General features: G+C 60.1%; 1 protein-coding gene and 1 long non-coding RNA gene across 9 annotated transcripts in view; one reads left to right on the forward strand and one right to left on the reverse strand.

Moving 5' to 3' along the window:
- The window catches only part of MCF2L (MCF.2 cell line derived transforming sequence like), a 91,351-nt gene that overhangs the window by 2,377 nt on the left and 64,119 nt on the right, over positions 1-24,855 (forward strand). For 4 of the 8 annotated variants that reach the window (XM_042255084.2, XM_027973809.3, XM_027973812.3 and 1 more), the window contains exon 1: positions 22,364-22,488. In XM_042255084.2, coding sequence (XP_042111018.2) covers positions 22,410-22,488 — 79 coding nt within the window. In that variant the 5' untranslated portion in view covers positions 22,364-22,409. Of the gene's footprint in view, positions 1-1,516; positions 1,946-22,363; positions 22,489-22,547; positions 23,940-24,855 lie in introns of those variants that run through there. The other 4 variants (XM_042255086.2, XM_027973813.3, XM_060394232.1 and 1 more) reach the window with 4 other exon arrangements.
- On the reverse strand, positions 18,662-23,156 carry LOC132657277 (uncharacterized). The gene is made up of 2 exons (XR_009595167.1): positions 22,360-23,156; positions 18,662-20,922 (listed from the first exon to the last, which is right to left on the reverse strand). It is a non-coding gene; the product is annotated as an uncharacterized LOC132657277 (long non-coding RNA).

Below are 24,855 nucleotides of genomic sequence, written 5' to 3' on the forward strand. Positions count from 1 at the left end.
GGACGCCGTCCCCAGGAAACCAGACGCCTCCCCCAGAACCTCCCAGCATCCCTGCGGAGCCCAAAGGACCAGTCGCTACGCAGCTCCTCGGAGGTGACCCAGGAGTGGCCCAGGGCTCATCTGCAGAGCTTGCGCCCCAGTGGGTAACGTCAGTGTGGGTGTAGGTCACTGCTGGGGGCGTTCAGTCTGATCTGTTCAAAAGCGAGGAACTGTATTCAAATTACCGAGTTGAGCAACCACAGACATCGGAAAAAGTCAAATAGGAAGGTGCAGGTGGGGACAGTGAAGAGCGTAGCTGACCAGCGCCGAGCGTCTCCACGCCATTCTCCTTCTCACTGGTCCGTTTCTCACTCAGAGCTTAGGGCTGGCGACGGGACACAGAGCAGGCTACTCCCGGGGGAAAGGCCCCGGTGTCGTCCGACAGACTGGGCCTAAAGGGCAGGGAGGGACAGGCATGGGGAGGAGGTGGAGACCGGACCTCCCTGGGGGTCACCGGTCCCCAGAATCCAGCCGGACAGCCCCGCCTCCCTCCCTGATGCCCTGGACAGCGTGGTGGGTGTGAGCGCCCCTGACGACCAAGCAGGTTAGGCCGCTGCTGTGGGGCCACAAGCAGAATTTATGGAAGGGGCCCAGCCAGACATAAGCCAACAGGGGAAGCGAAGGCCGTGCGTGCACGCTAGGTCGCTTCAGTCGTGTCCGACTCTTTGCAACCTGGTGGCCTGTAGCCCACCAGGCTCCTGTGTCCACGGGATTCTCCAGGCAAGAGCGCTGGAGTGGGAGGAGGGGGTGGCACCCCACTCCAGTATTCTTGTCTGGGAAATCCCGTGGACAGAGGAGCCTGGCGGGGTCCGTAAACACACACTGTTTGTAAGTATGTTTGCTGTCTAGCTGCGTTCACTTTCCTTTGATCAGTCGTGTGCTCCAGTTTTCATGATTGTGGAATCCTTGGTGTCCATTCACAGGATAGACTTGAAACCGATGGTTTAAAATGAAAAGAACGCCAGAGGGGGCTGCCATGCCCTCCTCCGGGGGACCTTCCTGACCCAGGGATCGAACCCACATCTCTTACATCTCTCCCACTGGCAGGCGAGCTCTTCACCGCTGGTGCCGCCTGGGGAACCATAATGAGCCACGAATATGCCCGAAGACAGTGGCGAGGGGGCTGTGGGGGGTTACCTCCCGGAGGCGGGCATCTCTGGCAGACGACATCCTGTGGCTTCCATCGAGGTGTAGTCACTCGCTGCCTCTTTAAATCCAGGGTTGCCTCTCAAAGACTTGATTCGAGTTTCTTTGCCAGACTCCCACTGGAGGAATAAGACCCGAGTGTTTGTCCTGGCCCTCGGACAGCATTCTTTACCTGGGGATTGGAGATGTTTCCGGCCCAGGCGGCATTGGTTTTGAAAGTTTGCCAGTTCAGTGAATTTTACTGTGACATTGAAACCAGGGGCATTTTTGTCCTTGAAACAAGAGCCCAAATGTCAAGGGAAAATCTAGGTTTTTATTTCTCTTATGCAGCAGAAGTAGATAACATTTTTGTTTGTACGATGCTTTTTTCCATTCCAGTGTTATAAAAGGAGGCCACTTGTTTACCTGAACGTGGACACAGTAGAAATTACCTGGAGAAGAATGGATTTTAAATATCCTGCGTCCATTTCAGAGTAAACACTGCCAAAAGCTGTACCTGGTGATTTGGGTTTTGTTCAAGGAAGCATGGCTGACGTCTTTGCAGCGTGACCTGGTCTTCCTTCTAAGGTCTGTGTTTCACTCTGCAGACTCATGTTCGACTGTTGGAGGCTCATCCTTTGCAAGAAAACAGGAAGCGACGATGCTTCTTCCGAGAAAGGGTCCCAGGAGGCCGAAGAGGAGGACAGCGACCCTCGGGTGGATGTCCCTGACAGCATCAGGCTTGTTCCAGACCTGCCAGACGGGCCGCCCCCGACCGCAGGTAGGGCCAGCTGCCTCCTTGGGATCGGATGGGGCCTCGGGCCTCCTGGGGGACCAGCATCCCGGGTCTGGGCGGCAGCTCCCCGGGGCTGCCTGCAGCTCCCCGGGGCTGCCTGCAGCTCCCCGGGGCTGCCTGCAGCTCCCCGGGGCTGCCTGCAGCTCCCCGGGGCTGCCTGCACTTGTGGGCCTACTGGGCCCAGGCCTGTGGGTGAGATGGCAGTGTGCACGCTTGCCCATGTGCCTTCCTGGCAGTGAGGCTGAGGCTGGCTCTGGTGAGCTCTCGGGAAGCCATCTGGGTTTAGAGCCCAGGGCTCCACTTTACCAGGTTTTCAAACTGAATCACATAGTTATACAAAGTAATTGCTTGCAAGACAGTTAAACTCGTCTTATTCCAAGCCTGTTTTCCCCTCTCATTTCTTATTTTGAGCATCTGTACTTTCTCTTTTTCTTCACTGGATTAGCTCACAGATCGATTTTGTGGATTTTGTTTCCAGAAGCCAGTTTTTAGGTAATTGTACTGACTTTCCAAGCGTGTCCCCCCTGAGCCCACCCGAGCCCCCTTGCCCTGTACCCCTCCCGCGTGACTCCGGCGCCCGTCTTCCCCTTGCCCCCCGGGTCTTCATTCTCCTAGGAGCCGCGTCCAGAGGGGCCGCAGAGCACCCCCACACCCCGCGGCCTCCCTGCGCCTGCACCAGCCCCTCGGGGCCCTTGGACGCCCCTGGCTCTGGGTGCCACCCGCACCCAGAGGAGCCCCCTCGGCTCCTCCTCACACCTCAGCCTGCAGGCCCCCGGGCCCCGCTGCCTCCCTGGGGTCTCTGTCTGACCCGCGTCGGCGTGGACTCGGGGTCTGTGCTGTCTCGTTCTCTTGTTCTCTCCCCATGTGCGTGGAGGCCACTTGGTTTCATGAGATTTCCCTGGAATGTAAGAATCACACAGCAGGACTTTCAGTCTTTATGTGTCGTCCTAACTATGTATTCCAAAAGTGACCATCCGGTCAGGGTTTGCAGTGTTCATTTTAAAACGCAATTTTCATGCGAAACTCTTAGAAGCTGTGGTTTTGCTTTGAAAAACGGCGCGTAAACTGCAGGCTTCGGTGGCAGCTGTGACTGCGTCGGTGTCCCTGTGGTCTGTTTGTGGTCCTGTTTTGCCTGCTTTAAAATCCGATCTGGACGTTCAGCCTGGCGACGTCTTCAGTCACGCTCTGGGAAATAGCATCCATTCATTCCGTCAGCACCACCTGCCACTCTGAAATGCAGTTGTTTGCCTGTGAAATTAAGTGGACCGCGAAATGGGTTTGAGGTGCAGTGTTCCTCGTCTCCACGCCTTGAAGGCCAGCAACCCGTGTGATGTCTCTGTGTGACTTCTGCTCCTTCGGGGGGCAGGGCTTGGCCTCTCATCATTCACGTTCCTTCTCTTCTGAAACAAGCAGACCGGCCCAGTAGCTCCGTGCCCTGCAGGAAACGCCGTGCCTCCCGGTGGCCGAAGTCTCTGTCGTGACTTTCGCCCCCTCTCGGTTGGCCCCCTGCAGCTGGGACCTTTTTTGTTTTCTGAGGGTGGAAACGGGAAGGCAGTCGGGACCCCTGGAGAGCTGGGTGGTTAAGGGGAAGGGGCTGCGGCCAGCAGGCCCAGGAGGCCTGGCTCACCCGCCTCTGTGGCCGGGAGGCAGGTGGGGGGCGCTGGGTCTCCAGGACTCGCGTCTGAGGTCAGCCGATGGGGCCGCCTCTCCTGTCTCCTGTGGCACAGACACGGGTGAGCCCTGACCCGCCACCAGCTGCACAAGCCGCGCGTGGGGAGGGGGCACCCGCACGTATGCGTGGTTGGTCACGGGCACTCACGAGCATGCGTGTCTCGGGCTGAGCGGGACCCGTGGGGCGTGGCTGACAGGACAGCGGGGCCCTGCAGCCCACATGGAGGGTGGCCGGGCCTGCTGTCCACAGACTGAGGTGTCGGGCAGGCGGGGTCCACTGGGCGTCCTGAGCGCACACAGCTCTGAACCGAGGGCAGCCCCACGCTGGTGTGGGCAGGGCTGGGCTCGCCTGGGCCTTTGAGGGGTCACCTGCAGGCTGGGGGCATGGTGCCAGGCGCTGGCTCGGGAGCTCCAACAGGTCAGTGGGCAGGAGCAGGGGTCTCTGGGCACTCACCTGGGAGCTGGGGCGGAGGGGCTCACCAGGAAGCAGGGCCCTCACGGTGAAGCAGGCCCAGAGGGGGCTGCCCCAGGGCCTGAGGGTCTGAGACCCAGCATAGCCTCGAGGAGCAGCGGGATGGGGCCCTGGGGTGCGAGAGGGGTGCGCTGCAGGCCTCGAGGGGCTGCTCGTGACCCGCGGAGACTCTGCGGAGAAGAGAGGTCCCCAGGCCCGGGGAGCAGCCGGGCACCCAGCCGAGCCGGCGCGAATCAGAGTTGGCCTCTGAATAATGCAGGGCTGTGAGCCGCATCGCAGCCAGAGCTGCTGGCTGTCCCGTGCTTGCATTTAGACGAACGCAGGGTGTCTGGGTTCGCCTGAGACCACACGTGGGGGGAGAGACGCAGGGCGGGGTGCGCGTGGAGGCCTTGCACTGTTCCGCTGCTCCTGTGTCTGAAGCCTCTGCTGTGAACAGAAGATCCCCCTGGAACGTCACTTGCATGGTGGGGACCCCGACCCTCGTCATCAGCGGTCGGTCAGCTCAGTTGGGGCCAGTTCTGGGTGCAGTCGTATCCCTGGGGCCTCTTGGAGACCAGGGTTCTCCCGTCCAACCAGGCCAGCAGTTACCAGACGCGAAAGTAACGGAACAGTTTTCACCTTTCAAGGAACTCTGGGGCTTTTTCCCTTCTTAACAGAAAAGCTGTGGCGACTCTGCTCCGAGTGCGTCTTCAGCCGCTCTCAGCTGCTGCGGCAGGCGGGTGGGGTGGCGCCGCCTGCCTTTCCTGACGCGTGTGTGAGACGAGGACTCGCAGGCCTCGGGGCTTGCGCTTGGCACCAGGAGCCGATGGGTGTTAGAAAGAGCCTGGCGGGGGTGGGCGCGAGTTGGCCTCAGGAAAGGGGTTGCTGGCCTGAGCGGCCCCCGGCCAGTGTGTGCGGGCTCCCCGCTCTCCGCCACGCTCCGGCTCCAGGGCGCCATCTACGCGGCCTTGCAGCAGCGACTCTGGGCTGCTGGCACCTGGAGGCACCCGGCTCCTGGACGCAGGGGCCGCTGGGCGCCGTGCTGACCTTGGGCCGCTCGCCTTGCTGGCTGACATGCGTCAGCAGGCCGCCGGCTGTGCTGCAGGCCTACCCGGAGGCCGGGAAGTGGGACACGGACCTGCCAGTCACTGTGCGCCTGCTCTTGGGCGCATTAGCAAAATCTCTGCAGGAAACAGCGGGGGCCGAGCCAGAGCTCCTGCCCGGCTTAACTCTTCAACCCCCGGGAGCCTGGGAAGCAGGTAGGGCCTCAGCCACGCACCAGTCGGGATTCGTGGGGGACGTGTCTACCGCCCCCCGGAAAGCAGGGCGGGGACGCAGCCTCCGTGCCTGCCTGGCTTCCTCCTGCCAGGCTTGCCTTTCCTCGGGAGCCCAGTTTCCTGACGTCCTCTCCGCTGGACGCTGCCTCGAGATGCCGAGCTGCGGGAGCCTGTCAGGGTGAGTGAGCTGGGGGTGCAAGACCCTGGGGCCACTTCAAAGCCGCTTCTTCCAACACGAAACTCACCGCACGACCCACAGCCTACGTATTCACCAGGTCGCGCCGAAAACTCATGGCTGCACGGAACCCGCACCCGGGGGCCTAGGGCAGCTTTATGCTGAGCGGCCAGGCTCGGTGCCACCCTGCCGCAGGTGACGGATAAACAACCGTGGTCTGTCCAGGTGGTGATGCTGTTCAGAATGGAAAGGAAGCAAGCAGAGAGGACCCCAGGGCAGGGGAGCCGGTCTGCACAGCTGTGCGGTGGACTCGGGACACTGTATGTCTGTCAAACCCAGGGACCTTCACAGCACAAGCGTGCGGACCTCAGTGGGTGCAGATGACAAAGACGCTTGAGGGGCGGGGACCTCGTGAGAATGCAGACGCTCACTCACTACAAACGTGTGGTCAGTGAGAGGGTGAAGGACTGGCCGAGTCGAGCCACTTGGGGAGCAGGGCGTCTGTTAGCCAAGGGCCAGGAGACCCCGGGGTTTGTGAACGGGGGTCACAAAGACAGTGACGTAAGCGGGCTCCTCCCCTGCCCCGTGCCCCGTCTCCCCAGAGCTGGACAAGAGCTGGCCAGCCCTCTTGGGGCCTCAGACGAGCTGCCTGTCGGCTCCTTGATCTCGGATTTCCGGCTGGCGGCTCTGAGAGAACAGACGCTGTTGTCAAAGCCGCTGGGCCCGTGGGACTCTGTTAGGCGGGCCCCAGGACTCCGTGGTCTTCCTGCTGGTCGCCATGCAGTGCAGCTAGGCGCTGGGGAAAGCCTGCGATTTAATGCTGGTGGTTTGGAAGAAGGTGTTTTGGGGAGAGGAAAGGAAGCAACGGGATGGCATGTGGTTTATTCCCTGGTGGCAGGAAACTCGTGGGCGTTTTGTCATTTTCCTCAAATTGATAAAAAGGTTTCCCCTGATCTGAAAATAATCTGAAATGTGTTGCTAGAAAATGTTTGTGATTCAGCTGCCCTAGGAGGTCACTTCTTGCACGTTTTTCTGCAAAATGCAGGCTGTAAATATTTAATTCTTAGCCCACACGCAGGACAACGGTTACTGCTCGAGGTCACTGTTTCTCTGAAGTTAATTCTTTCAAACTCCTGTTTAAAAGGCTCCAGAGGAGTCAAGAGGAGGGAACACAGAAGGGAAGCTGCGGGCGGGTCGGGATCGTCTTTGGGAGGAGTGAAGTGTCTTCCAGACGCCCTTCTGGAAAATCTCCGGGAGGTGGCGGGTGTGACTGCTTCTGTAGATCTAGGAGCTTTGTGTCCAGCGCGGGGCTGAGGCCACAGATCCCGGAACCCAAACCAGTGTCTCGGAGGAAAGGGCCTCTGTTTAAACAGAAACAGCCCCTTTGAAACTTGACGCATCCCTGGCCTCAGCCCTGTCATCGCGGTGTATCCCGCTTCGTATGGATCGTCCGCCTCTGTGTGGCTTGTGCGGCAGCCTGGCCGCAGGTCCCGCAGACGGACCTGCTCTCTCCGCGGCGCAGTGCAGACGGAGGGCCGGGGGGCTGTGGGGGCCTTCCTGGAGGGGCCGCCCTGGGCGCCCCGGGAGCGGAAGGTGGGAGCCCCAGTCGGGGGCGGGGAGGCCGCCCCAGGCCCGTCGTGCAGGTGGGAGAAAAGCATCACCTCTGAGCCTGCATTTGCGCGTGCACCCGTGGACCTCGCTGGACGGCAGAAAGGGGGCTTGTCTTCCGCTCCGAGGGCTGCTGCCCCCGGGGACCAGGCGGGAGGGGCAGGGACAGACCCGCGGGCAGCACCCTCGCCCCAGCGGCTCCCGCGGCGGGACAGCCAGGCCCTCCTGCGGGCAGTCGCTCCCCACCCCCACGCACTGTCTACCGCGCGGCGTTTCTGGGCTCAGACACACGGACCCGACTTTCATCGGCCAGTGTCCCGAGGCCGCGGGAGCGGCGGGTGCACGCGGCGCCCCCGGCGCGGTCACGTGACCCCAGCTCCCCTGCCGCCGCCCTCCGGCCAGCAGGTGGCGCCGCCGAGCCGCCCTCCGGCCAGCAGGTGGCGCCGCCGAGCCGCCCGGGCTGGGCCGCCGCGCCGCCCGCTCGCGGCTGAAACTGCAGGAGGCGGCGGGTCAGCGGCCGGGACGCCGGAGCGCTCAGTTTGGCCGAGCAGGGAGTCGGGTCTCCTGCTCAAGGGCACTGAGGGTCCCAGGAGGCCTTGAGACACGGGCTTGTGCACCGACCCGAGAGTCGCGCGGGCGAGTCCACACACGGGCGAGTCCACACACGGGCGAGTGAGTTTACACGCGGGCGAGTGAGTTTACACGCGGGCGAGTGACTTCACACGTGGCCGAGTGAGTCCACACGCAGGCGAGCTCACACCCGGGAGAGTGTGCACGCCGAGCACCCTTCCGCTCCGGGTGGCTCCTGGGTGAGCCCAGCACTCTGTGAGTTTCTCCGTCAGCTTCTGGGTTGCTGCAGGCAAAGTAGGAGAAAGTGACGCGTGACAAGCTGGACACCTTCCAGGAGGGGCCAGTGTGCGTGCGAATGTAGCTTGGCACATACCAGCTTATTTAGGCATAATTTGCATACACGTAGACCTCAGAGATATTGTGGGTTCAGCTCCAGACCAACCGCAACAAAGCGCATATCTCGGTGAGGAGCATCACGTGAGTATTTTGGTTTCCCAGTGTCTGTAAACGCCGCTCATGCTCTACTGCAGTCTGTTAAGTGTGTGATAGTACTATGTCTGAATGAAAAAAAGTATACTTTAAAAATACTTTATTGCTAAAAAGTGGCAATTATCCTCTGACTACCCAGGGTTGCCACAAACCTTCAATTTGTAAAAAATGCAGTGTCTGCAAAGCACAGTAAAAGGAGGTGTTGCTGCTGATGCTTTTAGTCGCTAAGTCGCTGACCCCACCGAGGACACTGGAGGCCCCGGCGGGGCTGGCTTGTGGGGCAAGTGGGCACAGTCCCTGGGTGACCGGGGCCGATGACACCCCCCAGGGAGCGTCTCAGAACAGAACTTGTCTCTGGAAGCTGGAGGGCACCTATGCCTTCCTGATGGGTGTGTTTCTAAGGCTGTGTTTCCTTTTAGGCTGCAGCGGGCTCCGTGGGCATCGGGGGTATGGGGTTAGGACCAGGGAACTGAGGGGATGGAGCGCGAGCAAGCGGGATGTGAGGGTGGGTCACTGCCTCCCGCTGTGTCCCCCGGGAGGGGCCGCATCACGCGGTGTGGCATCCGAGCGGCCTGGGGGCCACAGGGCTCCAGGCCAGTGAAACCGGCTTCCATGCTCCTGTAATGGTGGGTGCGTGACCTCGTGGTTTGTTCAAACTCAGCAACTGCCGACACGGAGAGTGAGCTGTGGCGAAAACTGAAGGCCTAGTTGACAGTAACAGCGACGTTATTGGTCCGTCCGTCACAGCTCGGGTGCCACACCAGTGGGGGGCAGCGGGGATGCCCTGCCGGTAGCCTCTCTCCTGTAAACCTCTGAAGGTTGAAGTCTTCCTTCTAAGTGCTTCTCGTGGGAGGCGGTGATTCCGCCCTCTGTCTTTGGGGGCTCTTCTTTCGAGGTGGGTTGGAAGCGGTGGTGGCGTGTCTGCAGGCGGGAACCGCAGCCCTGCCTCCCGCACTGTCTCCACCGGGGCCGCGCTGCGTGGGCAGGTCGTCTGCAGGCGTGATGCTGGCTCGTCCTGCACACAGGCTGCGATGGAAGACTTCTGGCAGGTGTATACACACGGTACGTGAGGTGGCTAAAAGAGGTAACTGGGGCAGTGCCAACCTTCTTCTTAGACGTACGAAGACGAGGCCCAGGCGTGTGCGTGGGCAGGGCCGTGGCTCACTGACACGGGTACCTGCCGTGTCTTTAATTCTTCAAGCCCAGGACCCCTCCGGCGGCTCCAGGTGGGCACCTGCGGTTGTTCCCTGCAGAGGACCTGAGCTCGCCCGGGGCCAGCTTCTCTCTTCCTGGCATCATGGCCTGAGGGGACGTCTCCTCGAAACGTTAATCCCGTCCCCTCTGTGTTTGCTGAGATTCCCGAGCTTCCCGTGACTGACACCACAAGTCCAGCCCTTTTCATCTGAAGGGTCAGGATGGAGGCAGCCACATTCTGCTCCGCAGTGAACTGTCTCTAAGGAAAGCGGCCAGCGCCCTCCAACAGATGTCCCTAAAGTCATTTTTCTTCTTCTTCCAATAAAAATGACAGGAGTGTTTCTCTCAAAGTAAGTAAGCCAGTCATGGCTGTGGCCCACAGGAGCCTGATTTCTAGCTGGAGACCCTGCCAGCAGAGGAGTCGGCAGACTGTAAGTCTGTGTGAGTGCCCACGTTCTGCCGGAACAAATGGAACATTGTGAAGACGGGCCGGAAGCAGCCAAGAAAGGCAGGTCACGGCTTTACTCCCGCCGCTCAGAGGAAGAGAGCTGTGTCTGTCCCAGCTCCTGGGACTTTGCTGTGACGCGGGCCAGAGGCTTCCTTAAGGTCCGTGAGGTCAGGGCCCTGGTCAAGGTCAGCCGCCCCCCCAGGGCAGGGTCCCTCTTATGTGGGAATTGAGAGGCAGCCCCCTCTGCTGTCTGGAGTTTTTCTCAATGAACTCACCCAGGCCCAGAGGAGGTGTGTGTTCAGGGCTGTTGGGTCAGAAGAGATGCCTGTGCGCTGAGGTCGCTGTAAAACTTAACCCATGAAAGCCCACTGCGGGGAGATGGGCCAGGGGGACCTCCCCCCGGTCCCACCCTAAGGACAGACCCCTGAGCCACACCTGTGAGGGAGTTGAGAGGCTCTGAGACGGAGAAGACCAGCCAGGAAGGACACGGTGGTCCAGGCTGGCGCCGGGGGACCTGCAGCTGGAAACTCCCTGCCAGGCCTGCCGTCTCCCCCAGGACCCGGGCAGGAAGGGCTGAGCCTCTGGACGGCCCTGCTCCGCCCTGCCAGACCCCGTGGGGACACTGCCCTCTGCCCGCCAGGCCCTGGGAGCGGAGGACCCCAGCCTCCTGCCTGCACTGTGGTGGGGTGCACGAGGCCCCCCTGCGCCCATGAGTGATGACGGGTCCCGTCCCAACGCCGACACGAAGTGGGTGCAGACCACGCAGGGAGTCCTCATGGGAGCCTGGACGCGCCCCCGCCCTGGGGCTCAGAGGAGGCCTCGTGGGCCCAGGACTTGCCCGCCGCCCCGGGACAAGGCCGCCCCCACCGGGACAGTGGGATGTGGGGAGCAGAGCGCGGAGCCCCAAGCCCCCACCCTGGGGCTCAGAGGAGGCCTCGTGGGGAGGCCGGACCGCCGCCTCAGCAGGAACCAGGACCCCCCACCCGCAGCAGTAACGAGAGGCTGCCGGCACCCAGAGAAAGTCAGCCACGACAGATTTTTCTGAAACTCAGGAGTTTCATAACGTACACCAAAGCCCCACATTTCCTCCAATAACTGATTGTCACGTCAGGAACCAGGAAAATCTCAAACGGAAAGAGAAAAGGCGAGAGATGTCAACAGAGGCAGGGCCACCCAACGCAAGAGACGGCAGGACCACCCGGCAGACAGGTCGAAGCCACCGGCACAGAACGCGTTGCTGGAAAAGGGAAAACTGAGAAATCTCAGCAAAGAAATAGAAGATGGAAGGAAATGGAAATTTCGGAAATGAAAATACAGCAACGAAAGAAAAAATCCCGGTCGGTGGGCTCAACGACGGAAGGGAGAGGACAGCAAGAAGAATTTGTGAACCTGAAGAGAAACCACCCCCTGAACACCACGGAGGACAGAGGCTGCAGGGAAACCCGGGGAGCCGAGGGGATCTCCGTGACCTGACCTTCTCGTCCTTGGAGTTGCAGGAGAGAAGGGGGCCGGGCTGGAAACACTCAAATAAAGGCAGGAGACTGCCGAAGACACAGACCCAAATATTTAAGAAGGTGATAGAACCCCAGTTAGAATAAACTTCCCCCAAACCACACCAAGACATAGAGTCGAATGTCTGAAAACTAGAGGCAGAGAAACATTTCTTAAAAAGCACAGACTATCACAAGCCAGTCTGCAGGAAACAGGCTAATTTGAGTAGTCTGAACCTATTACACCCATTGAATTCATAATTTTAAAACTCTCAAAAAAGAATATTCAGATCAAGATGGTCTCACTCAGGAGCTCTACCAGGCATTAAAGAACGCCAGCTCTTCACACTCTCTTCCTGGTCATCTTATGAGGCAAGTGTTATACTGACGCCCAAACTTGACAAAACCACGTGAGAACCGTGCGCCAGCATCCCTCATGAATATACAAGAGCCCATAACAAAATATTAGCAAACAGAACTAAGCGGCGAATAGGAAGCATCACTTACCATGCCAAGTTGGGTTTAATCCAGGAACGCAAGGCTGAATCAATATTTGAAAATTAACCAGTGTAATCCACCCTTTAATGAACTGAAAAAATCACATGCTTATTTCAATCAATGTAGAAAAAGTATTTGACAAAATTCAATACCCTTTTAGGAAAACAGGAACATGGAAGAGCTTCCTTAAGTTGCCAGTAAATGTTCACCAAGAACTCCTGCGGCTGAGGCTGCACTCACTGGTCAGAGCTGTGTTCGCCGCCGCACGGTCGGGAGCCGTGTTCTCAGCAGCGGGTCGGAAGTTCAGCTGGTGCAGCGAGTCAGGAAGAGGAAATAAAGGCCAAGGAGATTGGCAAGGAAAAATTAAACAGTCCGTGTTTACAGACGCCGCGATTATCTAACTATGCAATCCCGAGGATTCTACAGAAACGCTCCTAGAGCTAATAAGTGAGGTTAGCAAGGCTGCAGGATGCAAGATAAACACTGGAAAAATCTATTGTATTCCTCTGGATAGCAGTGAACATGGACAGCAAAGTTAAAAATACAATGCCATTCACATGCTCCCGAAATGAAATGCTTGGGTGCAGCTCCAAACACCATGAACAGAGCGTGAAACTAGAAAATGCTGACAAGGGAACTCAGAGATTTAAATAAATGGAGAGACACATTTCGCTTGCGGATCGGACATCTTGATATAGTAAAGACGTCAATTCTCTCCAAACCAATGAGCAGAATTCCTATCAAAATCTCAACAACAACAAAAAAATTATAGACAAGGCTGTCATAAAGTTTGTGTGGGAAGTCAGCGGAGCTAGAATACCTAAGACGTCTTGAGTAAGAAGAGAGGAGGAGAAGCTGTTGTGACACCAGGGATTATTCTGCCACAGCCATCAGGACGGGAGGAGTCGGTCGAGGGACAGAAGACAGTGGAGAACAGAGAGTCAGACAGCAAGCCCACTGCTTCCCGACGGGGGTGGGCAGCCAGCTCAGTGGAGGAGACACAGCCTTTCAGCAAGTGGCCCGGAGCCGTCGGACATCACAGGGAAAACCAACCCAACAGAAGACGGTGACTTTCGGTTTCACACGTCACACAGAGATTGAGTCAGCGGGGCCCCAGACTCCAGCACAAAGCACAAAACTGTAAAAGTGCAGAAAAAATATAGTAGAAGATATTCAGGACCTAGGGACACACGAAGAGTGCCCAGACCCGATGCCAAAAACAGGGTGAAAGGAGAAATGGGTAAATTAGACTTTGTCAAAATGAAACACGTATGCTCTCCAAAGGCCCCCGCTAGGATGACCTACAGGCAGGAGAAAATACTTGCAGGCCACAAAGAAAGTCTCAAAGCGCACCAGCATAGAAGCAGACAGTCCCGGCAGGAAGCGGGAAGCAGAGGTGAAGAGGTGCTGATTGCAGGTGGAAGGAGCTTGGGAAAGCACAGCCTCTGCGAGCCGCCCCGCACGCCCTCACGCGGGCTGCCCTGAAGAGCAGGGGCGGCTCTGGAAGCTGGGGTGCAGGTGTCAGCCTCTGTGTCGGTGGCGATGAATGTTCAGGGGCACAGCCATCTGGAAACTGCCTGCCAGGAAACCGCCACACACGGCTGTCACCCAGCCCAGCAAAGCGCACTCCTGGGCGTCTATCCCAGAGGAAGGAAACGTTCACACGGGCTCACGCACACGCAAGCTTCTATTAGCTCTGTTCATAGTTCAGTTCAGTTCAGTCGCTCAGTCATGGCCAACTTTTTGCGACCCCATGAACTGCAGCACGCCAGGCCTCCCTGTCCATCACCAACTCCCAGAGTTCACCCAAACTCATGTCCATCAAGTCGGCGATGCCATCCAGCCATCTCATCCTCTGTCATCCCCTTCTCCTCCTGTCCCCAATCCCTCCCTGCGTCAGAGTCTTTTCCAATGAGTTAACTCTTCTCATGAGGTGGCCAAAGTACTGGAGTTTCAGCCTCGGCATCATTCCTTCCAAAGAACACCCAGGGCTGATCTCCTTTAGAATGGACTGGTTGGATCTCCTTGCAGTCCAAGGGACTCTCAAGAGTCTTCTCCAACACCACAGTTCAAAAGCATCAATTCTTCAGTGCTCAGCTTTCTTCACAGTCCAACTCTCACATCCATACATGACCACTGGAAAAACCATAGCCTTGACTAGACGGACCTTTGTTGGCAAAGTAACGTCTCTGCTTTAGAATATGCTATCTAGGTTGGTCATAACTTTCCTTCCAAGGAGTAAGCGTCTTTTAATTTCATGGCTGCAATCACCATCTGCAGTGATTTTGGAGCCCCCAAAAATAAAGTCTGACACTGTTTCCACTGTTTCCCCATCTGTTTCCCATGAAATGATGGGACCAGATGCCATGATCTTCGTTTTCTGAATGTTGAGCTTAAAGCCAACTTTTCACTCTCCTCTTTCACTTTCATCAAGAGGCTTTTAGTTCCTCTTCACTTTCTGCCATAAGGGTGGTGTCATCTGCATATCTGAGGTTATTGATATTTCTCCCAGCAGTCTTGATTCCAGCTTGTGCTTCTTCCAGCCCAGCATTTCTCATGATGTGCTCTGCATATAAGTTAAATAAGCAGGGTGACAACATACAGCCTTGACATACTTCATTTCCTATTTGGAACCAGTCTGTTGTTCCATGTCCAGTTCTAACTGTTGCTTCCTGACCTGCATACAGATTTCTCAAGAGGCAGGTCAGGTGGTCTGGTATTCCCATCTCTTTCAGAATTTTCCACAGTTTATTGTGATCCACACAGTCAAAGGCTTTGGCGTAGTCAATAAAGCAGAAATAGATGTTTTTCTGGAACTCTCTTGCTCTTTTGATGATCCAGCGGATGTTGGCAATTTGATCTCTGGTTCTTCTGCCTTTTCTAAAACCAGCTTGAACATCTGGAAGTTTACGGTTCACGTATTGCTGAAGCCTGGCTTGGAGAATTTTGAGCATTACTTTACTAGCGTGTGAGATGAGTTCAATTGTGCGATAGTTTGAGCATTCGTTGGCATTGCCTTTCTTTGGGATTGGAATGAAAACTGACCTTTTCCAGTCCTGTGGCCACTGCTGAGTTTTTCAAATTTGCTGGCATGTTGAGTGCAGCACTTTGACAGCATCATCTTCCAGGATTTGAAACAGCTCAACTGGAATTCCATCACCTCCACTAGCTTTGTTCGTAGTGATGCTTTCTAAGGCCCACTTGACTTTACATTCCAGGATGTCTGGCTCTAGGTGAGTGATCACACCGTCGCTACTGTTCATAGTAGCCCCAAACTAATGCCCTTCAGCGGGTGAACAGCTAGAAAAAGCTGTGATCCCTCCACGCCGTGGAGCGCCAAGCACTCAGCAAGAACAGGGGCAAAACAGGGGCGCCGGTCCACCCGATGAAGCTGCAGAGAGCTGGGCTGAGTGAAGCGAGCTCATCCCACCGGGTTATGGGCTGAGTCCCCTTGGAAATGGAGGGCAGCAGAGGTCGCCAGGGCTCAGGAGGGGTGGGAGGCGGGTGGTGTGGGATGAGGAGCCCTGCGTTGCGCTGGGGTGCAGCTCCGCAGGCTGTAACCGCAGGGACCGGTCACTTGGGGGTGTGTCTTACGGCTGCACGTGAATCTGCAGTCGGCTTCTGAAAAGGAGGGTGATAACCTGCAGCCCAGTCCCTCACTGCCGGCAAGTCCATGCGCGTGCGCCGTGTTACCCGAAGTGGGAAGGGGGGTCGGGGGCGGGGAAGAGATTTCCTTTTAGATGACTGTGACCTTGACTGGATTCAATTAATAGTTGCTATGGAGTTATAGGTTCAGATCCACACGTGTAAATAGATGTCAAGGTAGGTTAACTCAATCTCAGTGACCTTGCTGTTTGTTGAACCTTGGAAAATACTGCCTGTAAGTTAGGGCTTGAAAAAATGACATTTCTGAAATTAAATCAGCTGCGTTTACATATTCAGTGTAGGCAAATCACCAGCCCAGTTCCAAGGTGATTGCTTCCTGCTGTGCGGGAGCCCCATGGGCTGTGTGAGAGCAACAGTGCTCACTGCTCCTCCCCACTGCCCCCCTCCCCCACTGCCCCTCCCCTCCCCGCTGCCCCCTCCCCCACTGCCCCTCCCCTCCCCCACTGTCCCCACCCTCCCCCACTGTCCCCACCCTCCCCCACTGTCCCCACCCTCCCCCACTGTCCCCTCCCCTCCCCCACTGTCCCCTCCCCTCCCCCACTGCCCCCTCCCCCACTGTCCCTCCTCCCCCACTGTCTCTCCATCCCCTCTTCCCTCCCCTCCCTCACGGTTCCCCCTCCCCGACTGTCCCCCTCCCCACTCTTCCCCCTCCCCACTGTCCCTCCCCTCCCCCACTGTCCCTCCTCCCCGACTGTCCCTCCCTCCCCACTGCCCCTCCCCTCCCCAGTGTCCCCCTCCCCACTGTCCCCCTCCATCCCTCTTCCCTCCCCTCCCTCACGGTTCCCCCTCCCCGACTGCCCCTCCCCTCCCCCACTGCCCCCCCCACTGCCCAGTGGGCGCCATGGTGTCGCTGCCTGTGATTCAGTCAGCCTCCGTGTTGCTCCCTGCAGCCTCAGCGAGGCGCCCGCTCCCTGCGTCTTTTCTGCTGACCCTGTGACCACATCCTCGGGGGACACTGAGGCCCCCATCGTGGCCCCCGAGCCCCTGCAGAGCCTCAGGGCCTACACCTCCTCGCCTGGGGCTTTCGTATTCCGTGGCTTGCTGGGTGGGGAGAATCTGAACACGTGTGATGCAGTTAAAGCTGTCGCTACTAATCTTCTAAACGGAGTAATAAAGCAGCTTCCTGATCACAGCTTGGCATGTTCTCCCGGGTTTACTGTTTTGGATCAGAGTCCCTGGGGCAGGGGTATAAACAGCACCGAGTGCGTCAGCCCGGCCCAGAAGCCTGCCTTATCGCTGCCCCCGTGACCCTGTTGTCAGCCCGGCCCAGAAGCCTGCCTTATCGCTGCCCCCCGTGACTCTATTGTGAGCGGCTTCCTCTTGCGGATCTCAGCTCCACCGCAGGGCTCGGGCGGCTAGGAGGCAGGCGGCTGCCGCGGCCGCCTGGAGAGCAGGTGCCCCCTCTCCGGGCCCTGCTCCCTGCTGGGGTGGGGGCGCAGCGCCTGGCCAGGGCCCTGTCTCGGCAACTGTCCTTCCTCCGTGTGGTCTTGGTGGAAGGGACGCTTCCAGCCCTGACCTCTGTGCCGTGGTGAAGGGCTGGCCACTGGACCCCCGTCCTCGGGGGGTCTGGCCTTGGTGTCCGTCTCCTCCAGGTCTGGCAGGTGGAGGTGAACACCAGCAGACGCGCACGGAGCGGCTGACGGTCCAGGGGGCTGTGGGAGTCCAAGACGAGGGCTGTGAGCTCGCCTCGAGGGCTCACCTCTGCAGAGACACAAGGTTCAGTGGCAGACACGGGCGGAAGTGGGGCTGCGCCCTGGGCGGCACCGGCAGGGCTGGGGAGGGGGCCGCCCGCCCTCCCAGGGGACTGTGGCTGTGCCCAGTGTGCTCCCGACAGGACCATTTGAGTCTCCTTCGGCCACCCGCCTGGCCTTGCTCGGTGGACAGGAAGTTCTGAGCTGCTTCCAGCCTGGAGCTTTTCCCACGCTTGTCTTATCACCTGGTGAGGTTGTCAGCGTCCAGAGCACTGGTGGGGGGCTTAGAGTTCACCGCCGCGACCTCAGACACAGCTCAGCGACACAGCTCAGCGACAGAAGGAGATGCCCCCCCGCCCCGGCTCCCCTGGCCTCTGGCCCTGGGTCTCCCACCCTCTGCTCCAGGCCCTGCGTCCCGGGCAGGAAGGCAGCCAAGACCACTGCCGCCTTGCAGAGGAGACACCCCACGTCCCCAGGCCACGCCTGCCTAAGTCGCCCACCCTTAAAAATGGGGAATCCTGTGTTTTGTCACAGCGTGGATGGACTTGGAGGATGTTACGCTGAGTGATGCAAGCAGATAGCCAGGGACAAAGGCTGCGAGACCCACTTTGTGGGGTTTACAAGTCAGGCCTGCAGGGGCTGGGGGGCTGCAGGGGAGGGCGCGTGTGAGGAGGACAAGGACTTGGGGGCCGGGGGAGTGTGCTGGGGTCAGACTGCTTGTGTCCCCCAAAGTTCATATGTTGAAATCGTGGTGGGGGTGCTTAGGAGGTGGGGCCTCTGGAGTCGTGAGGGTGGAGCCCCGAGAACGGGATCAGCGCCCTGGAGAAGGGCCCCAGAGCATCCCCGACCCTGCCTCCTGTGTGAGGCTGCAGCGAGGGGTCCTGGGGGCTCCTCTCCAGGCCCTGCCGTCCCGGCCCCTCGGTCCTGGGCGTCTGGCCCCCGGGACGGCGGGAGCTAAGTCTCTGTGGCCTCCGAGCTGCCTGGGGAACATGGGAGACGTACCGACCTCTTTGCGCCTGAACGGGCGGAGCCTCTCTGACCTGGCGGCTGGTTGGGCCCCAGGAGACGTGATGGCCTGATGCCCTGGAAGACCCACCGAAGGTGCCTGCAGGGAGGCAGCTGGGCTGGACCCCAGTCTGCTGACACCCTTAGAATAAACGCAGAACCCGAGGAGGCTGGTGCTCCGGGTCCCTGCGAGCAGGAGTGGGAGGCGCTGGGGGTCCCCCAGGTCCTGTCCTACATGGGGCGCCTGCAGCCCTGCAGAGCAGGGCTGAGCTGGGATGTAGCCCTTCCTGGGCGGGAGGGGGGGGGGGGGCGTCCCCACCTGCCCGCTCCCAGACTAAGAGCATCTCTCAGACCAGAGGCTCTTGTGGAACTGCCCTTAGAAGGCCCTGTAAATTGCAGAGGGGGAGATTACCAGCGGGGAAGCACCCTGAGCTTTGCGTTCCCTGTTAGAACCCACACCCGCTGGGCACCTTGCTGCCCTCAGGAATGTAGGGCCTGTCTCAGCCCCGAAAGGCAAAGCTGGAGACGCAGGCCCCCAGCCCGCGGAGGTGACGGCTGGCCTGGGCCTCGTGAGACAAGCCTCGGTCTGCTGGCCCCCTGAGCTGCGCTGGGACCCCGCGGGCCTGAGGACTGGGGCCGGGCCCTTCGGTCCCCGCAGAGGGGGTCCTCCTGGGGATGTTCTGCTGAGTCCAGCACCTGCCTGTTAGTGTCTGCCATTAGATCAGCCTCAGTCCTGTCTCAGGGCTCGGCCCTGATCGCAGACGTCTGTCTCCACCCGCCCTGCACCTGCCCCCCGCCCTCTCAGGGTGAACGGGGTGCTCTTCTCCGGCATCTCCCTGGGGCAGGGCGTGGGCAGGGACTGGGCGCACACGCGTGCTCCTGTGGGTGACCTGCTGGGCTGTCTCTTGGGGACCAGTGTGACCCCACTTGAAGCCGATTCGACGGTGGCTGCCTCTGCACCGCAGCTCAGCCGGGGGACCCCCTGCCCCTTTTGTGTGGAAGCCCGTTTGGGCTCTCTCATGAGCAGGCCCCCGCAGAGGTACAAGATGGAATTAACTGGCTTCCGCATCCTGTGAGTTTAGGTGACGACGAGACACACATGTGCCAGTGGGCACCGCAGCGAGCGAGTCGCCATCTCCCTTCTGTGGAGAGAACAGTACCACCCGCCTCGTGACGAAGTGGAACCTCACGAGGCAGTGTTGCTGCCTCGTGCTGGAGCCCGGCACCTCGGCGCCGTCCCCCAGGGTCCCTGCACGGGACTGCCATCCACACTCCACTCTGTGACAGCTGAGTCCTGTTCCGCTGTGTGCACCACGCCCTATCTGTCCATTCGTCCATCGCCAGACACTTAGATTTCTCCCGTACCTTGGCTATCGTAAACAGTGCAGCAGGCGACATAGGGTGCTTTTGCTTTCCTGAATTAATGTTCTTGCTTCTTTTTGGACGGGGGGAAACGCCCAGAAACGGCATTCCTGGATCATATGGCAGTTCTCAGTCTTTTGAGGCGTCGCCTTGCTGTTTCCATGGTGGCTGCCTGGATTTACACTCCCACCAACAGTGCACGGGGCTCCCCTTTCTGCCTCCGCACAGCACTTGTCTGATGAGGTGGTTCTGGCAGCTGTGAGGTGGTACCTCCCCTGGTCTGGTCTGGTCCCTGACGTCCGCCCAGCGGCCCTCACGCTCTGTCCTGGCCGCCCCACAGCTGCTCTCTGCCCCAGCAGGCCAGGTGAATCCTGCCTTTTTTCTGGATGTTCCGTCTCCATCTTTGGGCCTGAGTTACAGGAGAGGCAGCTGCCAGGGGCTTATCCTGGGGACTCCTGGGGGGCAGGGACCCCCACCCACCCACCACGGCCTGCTCATCAGGACCTGGGGGGAGATGCCTGGGAGAGGCGGGTGTGTCCTAAGATCCCCGGGATGCCCTCCTCAGAGGGACGCCGGCTCCGTGCCCTGGCTCACAGGTGCGGTCACAGGTGAAGCTGCCTGTCCAAGGCCGCGGGTTCTTTCAGAGCGTCCGCTTTCCCCTGCTGCCCGGCCCCACGTGGGAGCCTCTGGTGCAGGACGCAGCTGCACCCTGCCTGGCCTGGCGGGTGTCTCCGCCTCCCCCAGAGCCCCCACCTTGGACCCGGCCTGCACCCTTCAGGTCTCCTATTTCTCACCTCCCTTTCAGGCTGACTTTCCGGAACGGTTGCTAAGAGGATGTGTTTGGTAGCCAGGGATCATCTTGCATTCTGCCTTGCCACCTGGGCGCCACGCCACCTCTGCTCTCTGGGAGGCCCAGCTGTGGCGCAGATGAGCCGCGCCCTTGGGACACGCGGGTGAAGCTCCTCTCTGCGGGGTGGGGTCTGGGCCGTTGCCTAACTGCCCTTTATTGAATTGTAAGAGACCTGGGGAATGACATTCCAACTGGTACATGATAGTGCTTCCCTGAAGCAAAGCCTGCTTTTTAGATTTGTGTTTATGCACCTCTGAGTTTGAAGCCTGCCTCCGGCACCTCTGTGTGTCCTGGGCAGGTTACTGGATGTCTCCGTGCAGTCATGTTCTCTTAAACAGGGTAGAGACAGTGCCTGCCTTCTAGATCCTTCTGAAGACTGAATCAGTTCACACCAGGAAGGGGCTGCTTAGGAGGGTCCGTGGAACACAGAAGTGCTCCATTGCGTCTGATGGGATTGTTACCACGGCTACACTTCAGTCAACAGTAAATGACCTGCAGCAAGATAGTGCCGAGTATGCTGTAATATAAAGAGAGAGCAGAAGTTTGATACAGACTCAGGGAGAGGGGGAAGGAGGGAGGGAGAGACGGTCAGGGGATCGTGGAGGCTGTAAGTCTGAGGCGTCCAGCGCAGCCACAGGGTGGGCCCCGGGAAGGGCTGAGTCTGGCCCTTCTAGAGGCAGAATTCTCTCTGCCTCGAGGACGTCAGTCTTTCCCTCTTCAACTGATTGAACAGGGCCCACCTGCAGCAGAGAGGGTGGCCTGCTAGTCTACGCACTCGCCTCGGCTACAGAACACCCTCAAAATGACGTCCGGACCGTCTGAGCAAACACCCAGGCACAGGGGCCAGCAGACTCAGCCTGAAGCCGCGGTGTTGGCTGCTGGGTCCCTGAAATGCCCCAGAGCAAGGTGCTCCAGGACACAGAGAGGAAGGAGGCTGAGAGCGAGTGAGGGGGAACCTCGGATGAAGGGAACGGTGGTCAGCCGGAGAAGCGTGGGGAGCGGGGGGCGCTGGTAGTGCAGCTGGACATCAGGGGTCAGCAAGCCCTTGGGGGCTGGCCACCTTCCTCTCCAAACCACCCCCCACCTGGGATGTGGGCACACCGTGTGTTGACACGAGCTGCCCACGTGAATTTCCCAGGCGCCTGCTCCTCAAACACTCCATCTGTAAGGTCGGCCCCTCGGTGGGAAGACGCCCGGCCAGGGCCCGCGGCGCACACAGGGTTCGCGCCTCCCTGGGAAGTGGCGCTGGGCCCGGGCACACGCATGACTGGCTTCTGCAGGGCGCCGGGTGTAGAATGAACTGGGTGGCTTCGTGCCAAGCATGGCGAGATCGCGGGGCCGGAGCCTGGGCGCGCGCTTCCCTCCTACGCCTCGCGTCCTTGGGCGGGCGGCGGCCACCGGACCACCGCGAACCCACCGAGCAGCCCGCGGGGGCGCGGCGCGGGCGGCATGCGGCGGCGCGGGGAGGGCGCGCCCGGCTGCTGCGGCCTCTGCACCTGCCCGGGGGCCGCCGGAGGTAACGGCGGGCAGGCTCCGTGCTCGCGGCCCGGCGGCTCCCCGCTCCGCTCCGGGGAGGGCGCAGAGACCCGGGGCTGGAGGGGCGGGCCGGGCTGCGGGCTGAGGTCCCGGCGGCGTGCGCCGGCCCGCGGGGCTCTCAGGTGGCCGCGGGGTGCCCGGGTCGAGCGCCCAGGTCTGCGCGAGGGAGCGCGCGCGGGACTGTCGAGGGATCCGCGGGTGCGCGCGGGGGCTGGGGTGCACTTGTGGAGCGCCTTGCTCGCCGCGCGGGGGTGCACTCGCTGGGTGCCCAGGTGGCTGCGGAGAGACGCGGGGCGCGCACCGCTTCCGCTTCCGCCGCGCAGCCCCCCCACGCGCCCCCTCGGCCGGGGCCGGGGACCAATCCCGGGCAGGCGGCGCGGGCGGCCCCCTCCCCAGCGCCTCCCCTCCCCCGAAGCACCTCTGGTGCAGAGGAAGCCCGCGCTGCCGGACTGTTCTGCGCTGCGGAGAATGAGGTTCTGGCTGAGACACGAAGAGATGGCCCTGGAGGAGATGGTGCAGAGACTGAATGCGGTTTCCAAGCGCACGGGTAGGAGGAGCCGCCGGCCCCAAGCCCGTTCTTGAGCTTGACATCATGTGCTGAGTCTCGGGAGACGCGCCGGGTTTCTGGGTGGCAGGCTGCACCTCTTTTTCCGAGCAGAGGTAACAGGACAGTGGAATGATGGCTCTGATCTGGCAGCTGGCAGGCCCCTGGGCCGGTCAGCCCGGCTTTATTCTGCCTAGGAAGGTGGCGAGGATGGCAGGGTGGTGATGGGCTTTCTGGGCGACCGCAGGTTTGCACATGGAGCCGTGGTCTGGAATCTGCTCATTCAGCCTGCGTTGGGCTGCTCGTGCTGCAGTCGCAGTGGAGACCGAAAACGTGTTTGTGGCTCGAAAAGAACGTGAGCCCGGGGCTTTCCGAGCTGGTGTGGGGCTGGAGAGGGAGGGTGTCGAAGCTCGTTTTGAGGAGGGAGGATCGGATCCATCAGGGAGGTCTTTCTCCACCAGATAGGGTGTGAGCCTGAGGCGGACGCTGGAGCGGGGCTTGGGTGTGCAGAGGGAGGTGGCTGATGGGCGCTGTTCTCTGCACCGACTCAGGGACGACTCACAGTCAGCTTTGAGGAGAAGTTCCGCCGGTCTGCTTGGATTCGGGAGGGCCGTGTGCTGGCCGGGCTGGGCGCTGCCTTCCGTCACCTCTGAGCTTTCCTGCGCGTGTGCGGGCCCCGTCAGCCCGGGCTGGCCCTCCTTGAAACGAGGAGGAGACGGTTGGGCACCGTTAAAAGTGAGCTGCCAGGTTTTCCGGATATTGCTATGCTGCGTCAGGGACTGTGGCCTCATCATCTAAGGAGCGCTTTCCCGAGAGGTTAGGTCGGATCAGTCCCTTGATGCAGGTGTGGCACCCCCCGCCCCCCGCACACGCCTCTCCCCCCTCTATCGTAAGCAGGAGGCACAGCAGATTTGAGAGCAGAGCGGTGGCGAGGTCCGTGTGGACACACCGTAGGTGGCGGTCTGAGACCCTGGGGGTTGTTCCGTGTTTAATGGTGATTTTGATGTTAAAAGTACTGGACTTGTGATAAATGGGCAAAGCACAGGAAGCCCCTCTGCCGTCTGCCCCTTGTCCTCAGGAGGGTGGCTCCCGGGTCTGACGCGCGAGTCCTGCTGTGTGGCGTGCGGCGCACGGCTGAGGTGAGGGGCGCGGGCTGGGTGCCCGTCGCCCTGGAGGGAGGCATCCTCGCGCCCCTGCGCTGGGCTGCAGTCGGGATCACAGAGCAGCGGGAACTGGTCCAAGGGGTGATGTCATCCCTGGGTCTCAGGGCCGGAGGCTTCCTGGTGAGCCGGGGAGACTCGTGCGCACTCTGATGGCGGGGAGACTGCCTTCCAGGAGCAGGGCGGTGCTGGGCACCCCCTGACCTGTGCAGACTGCCCCCTGGTCTCTGCTGTGTGTCCTTGGACACACCGGTGCGCTGACGGCTCCCCTCCTGCCAAGACTCTGAAACCCAGGTAAACGCGGTCTGGTGACCACCCGTCTGCTTGGCTGGAGGAGGACCTGCCTCCTCCCTTGGCACAAACGCACTTTCCACTCCCGCGATGGGGGAGCTGCCACCAGCTAGGGCTGAGACTTGTGTGTCCTGCGGTGTTGACGGGGCCACCCGCCGAGCCCCCCTGGGGCCACTGTGAGCCCCCCAGCAGCTCAGATCTGCGTCCCCAGCACTGTATAGATCTGTGTAGCAGATCTGTGTAGCAGAACGGCTCTGACTGGAGGTCACAGAGGTCACCTGGATGCTGCTGTTGAGATTCGGGGCAGGGGTGGGGTGGGGATGGGCTTGGAGCTGAGGCTTGGGCGCTGGGGCCTCCCGGGGCTGCACGGAGCTGGACTGTGTGGCCCACCCTGGGCCGGCGGGACTTGCCCTCCATCCGCCACGGGGCCCCTCTGCTCTCTGATCTCAGCCCCCGGTTTACTGTCCCCCCCCCCTTCAGGACGTCATCGGGTGAGTCCACCTGAGCGGGGGTTGAAGCTTGCTGCCTGTGTGGTCTGCGAGGCTGCTGACCTTGGGAATTTGCATTCTCTGAGCTCGCTCTCTCTCAGTCTTGAATCTCGAGGCCAGGCGCCCTTCCCACGGCCGAGGCTCCCCTTCTGGGTAGTCGGGCTGCTTTCCAGTGTTTCCATTGTTGTGGTTTCTCCCTAGGTTAGCAGTAGGTGGTGGCAGAGTGCGAACGTTTGAGGGAGAAAGGCTGATGGATGGAGTCCATTACGCCTCGCCCTGACGTGGAAGAGCGGTTCAGACCAGAGAGTTGGAACCTTCTGGAGGCAGTCATCCCAGACCCCGGGCGTCCCTAGAGCCTCTGATCCAGGAAGTCAGGGGCCTGAGCTCTGCCTTTTTAAGGTCACAGGTGATACTCACAGTCCGGGCCAGGA

The sequence above is a fragment of the Ovis aries genome, chromosome 10 (genome assembly GCF_016772045.2).
Source record: "Ovis aries strain OAR_USU_Benz2616 breed Rambouillet chromosome 10, ARS-UI_Ramb_v3.0, whole genome shotgun sequence".
NCBI classification, from domain to species: domain Eukaryota; kingdom Metazoa; phylum Chordata; class Mammalia; order Artiodactyla; family Bovidae; genus Ovis; species Ovis aries.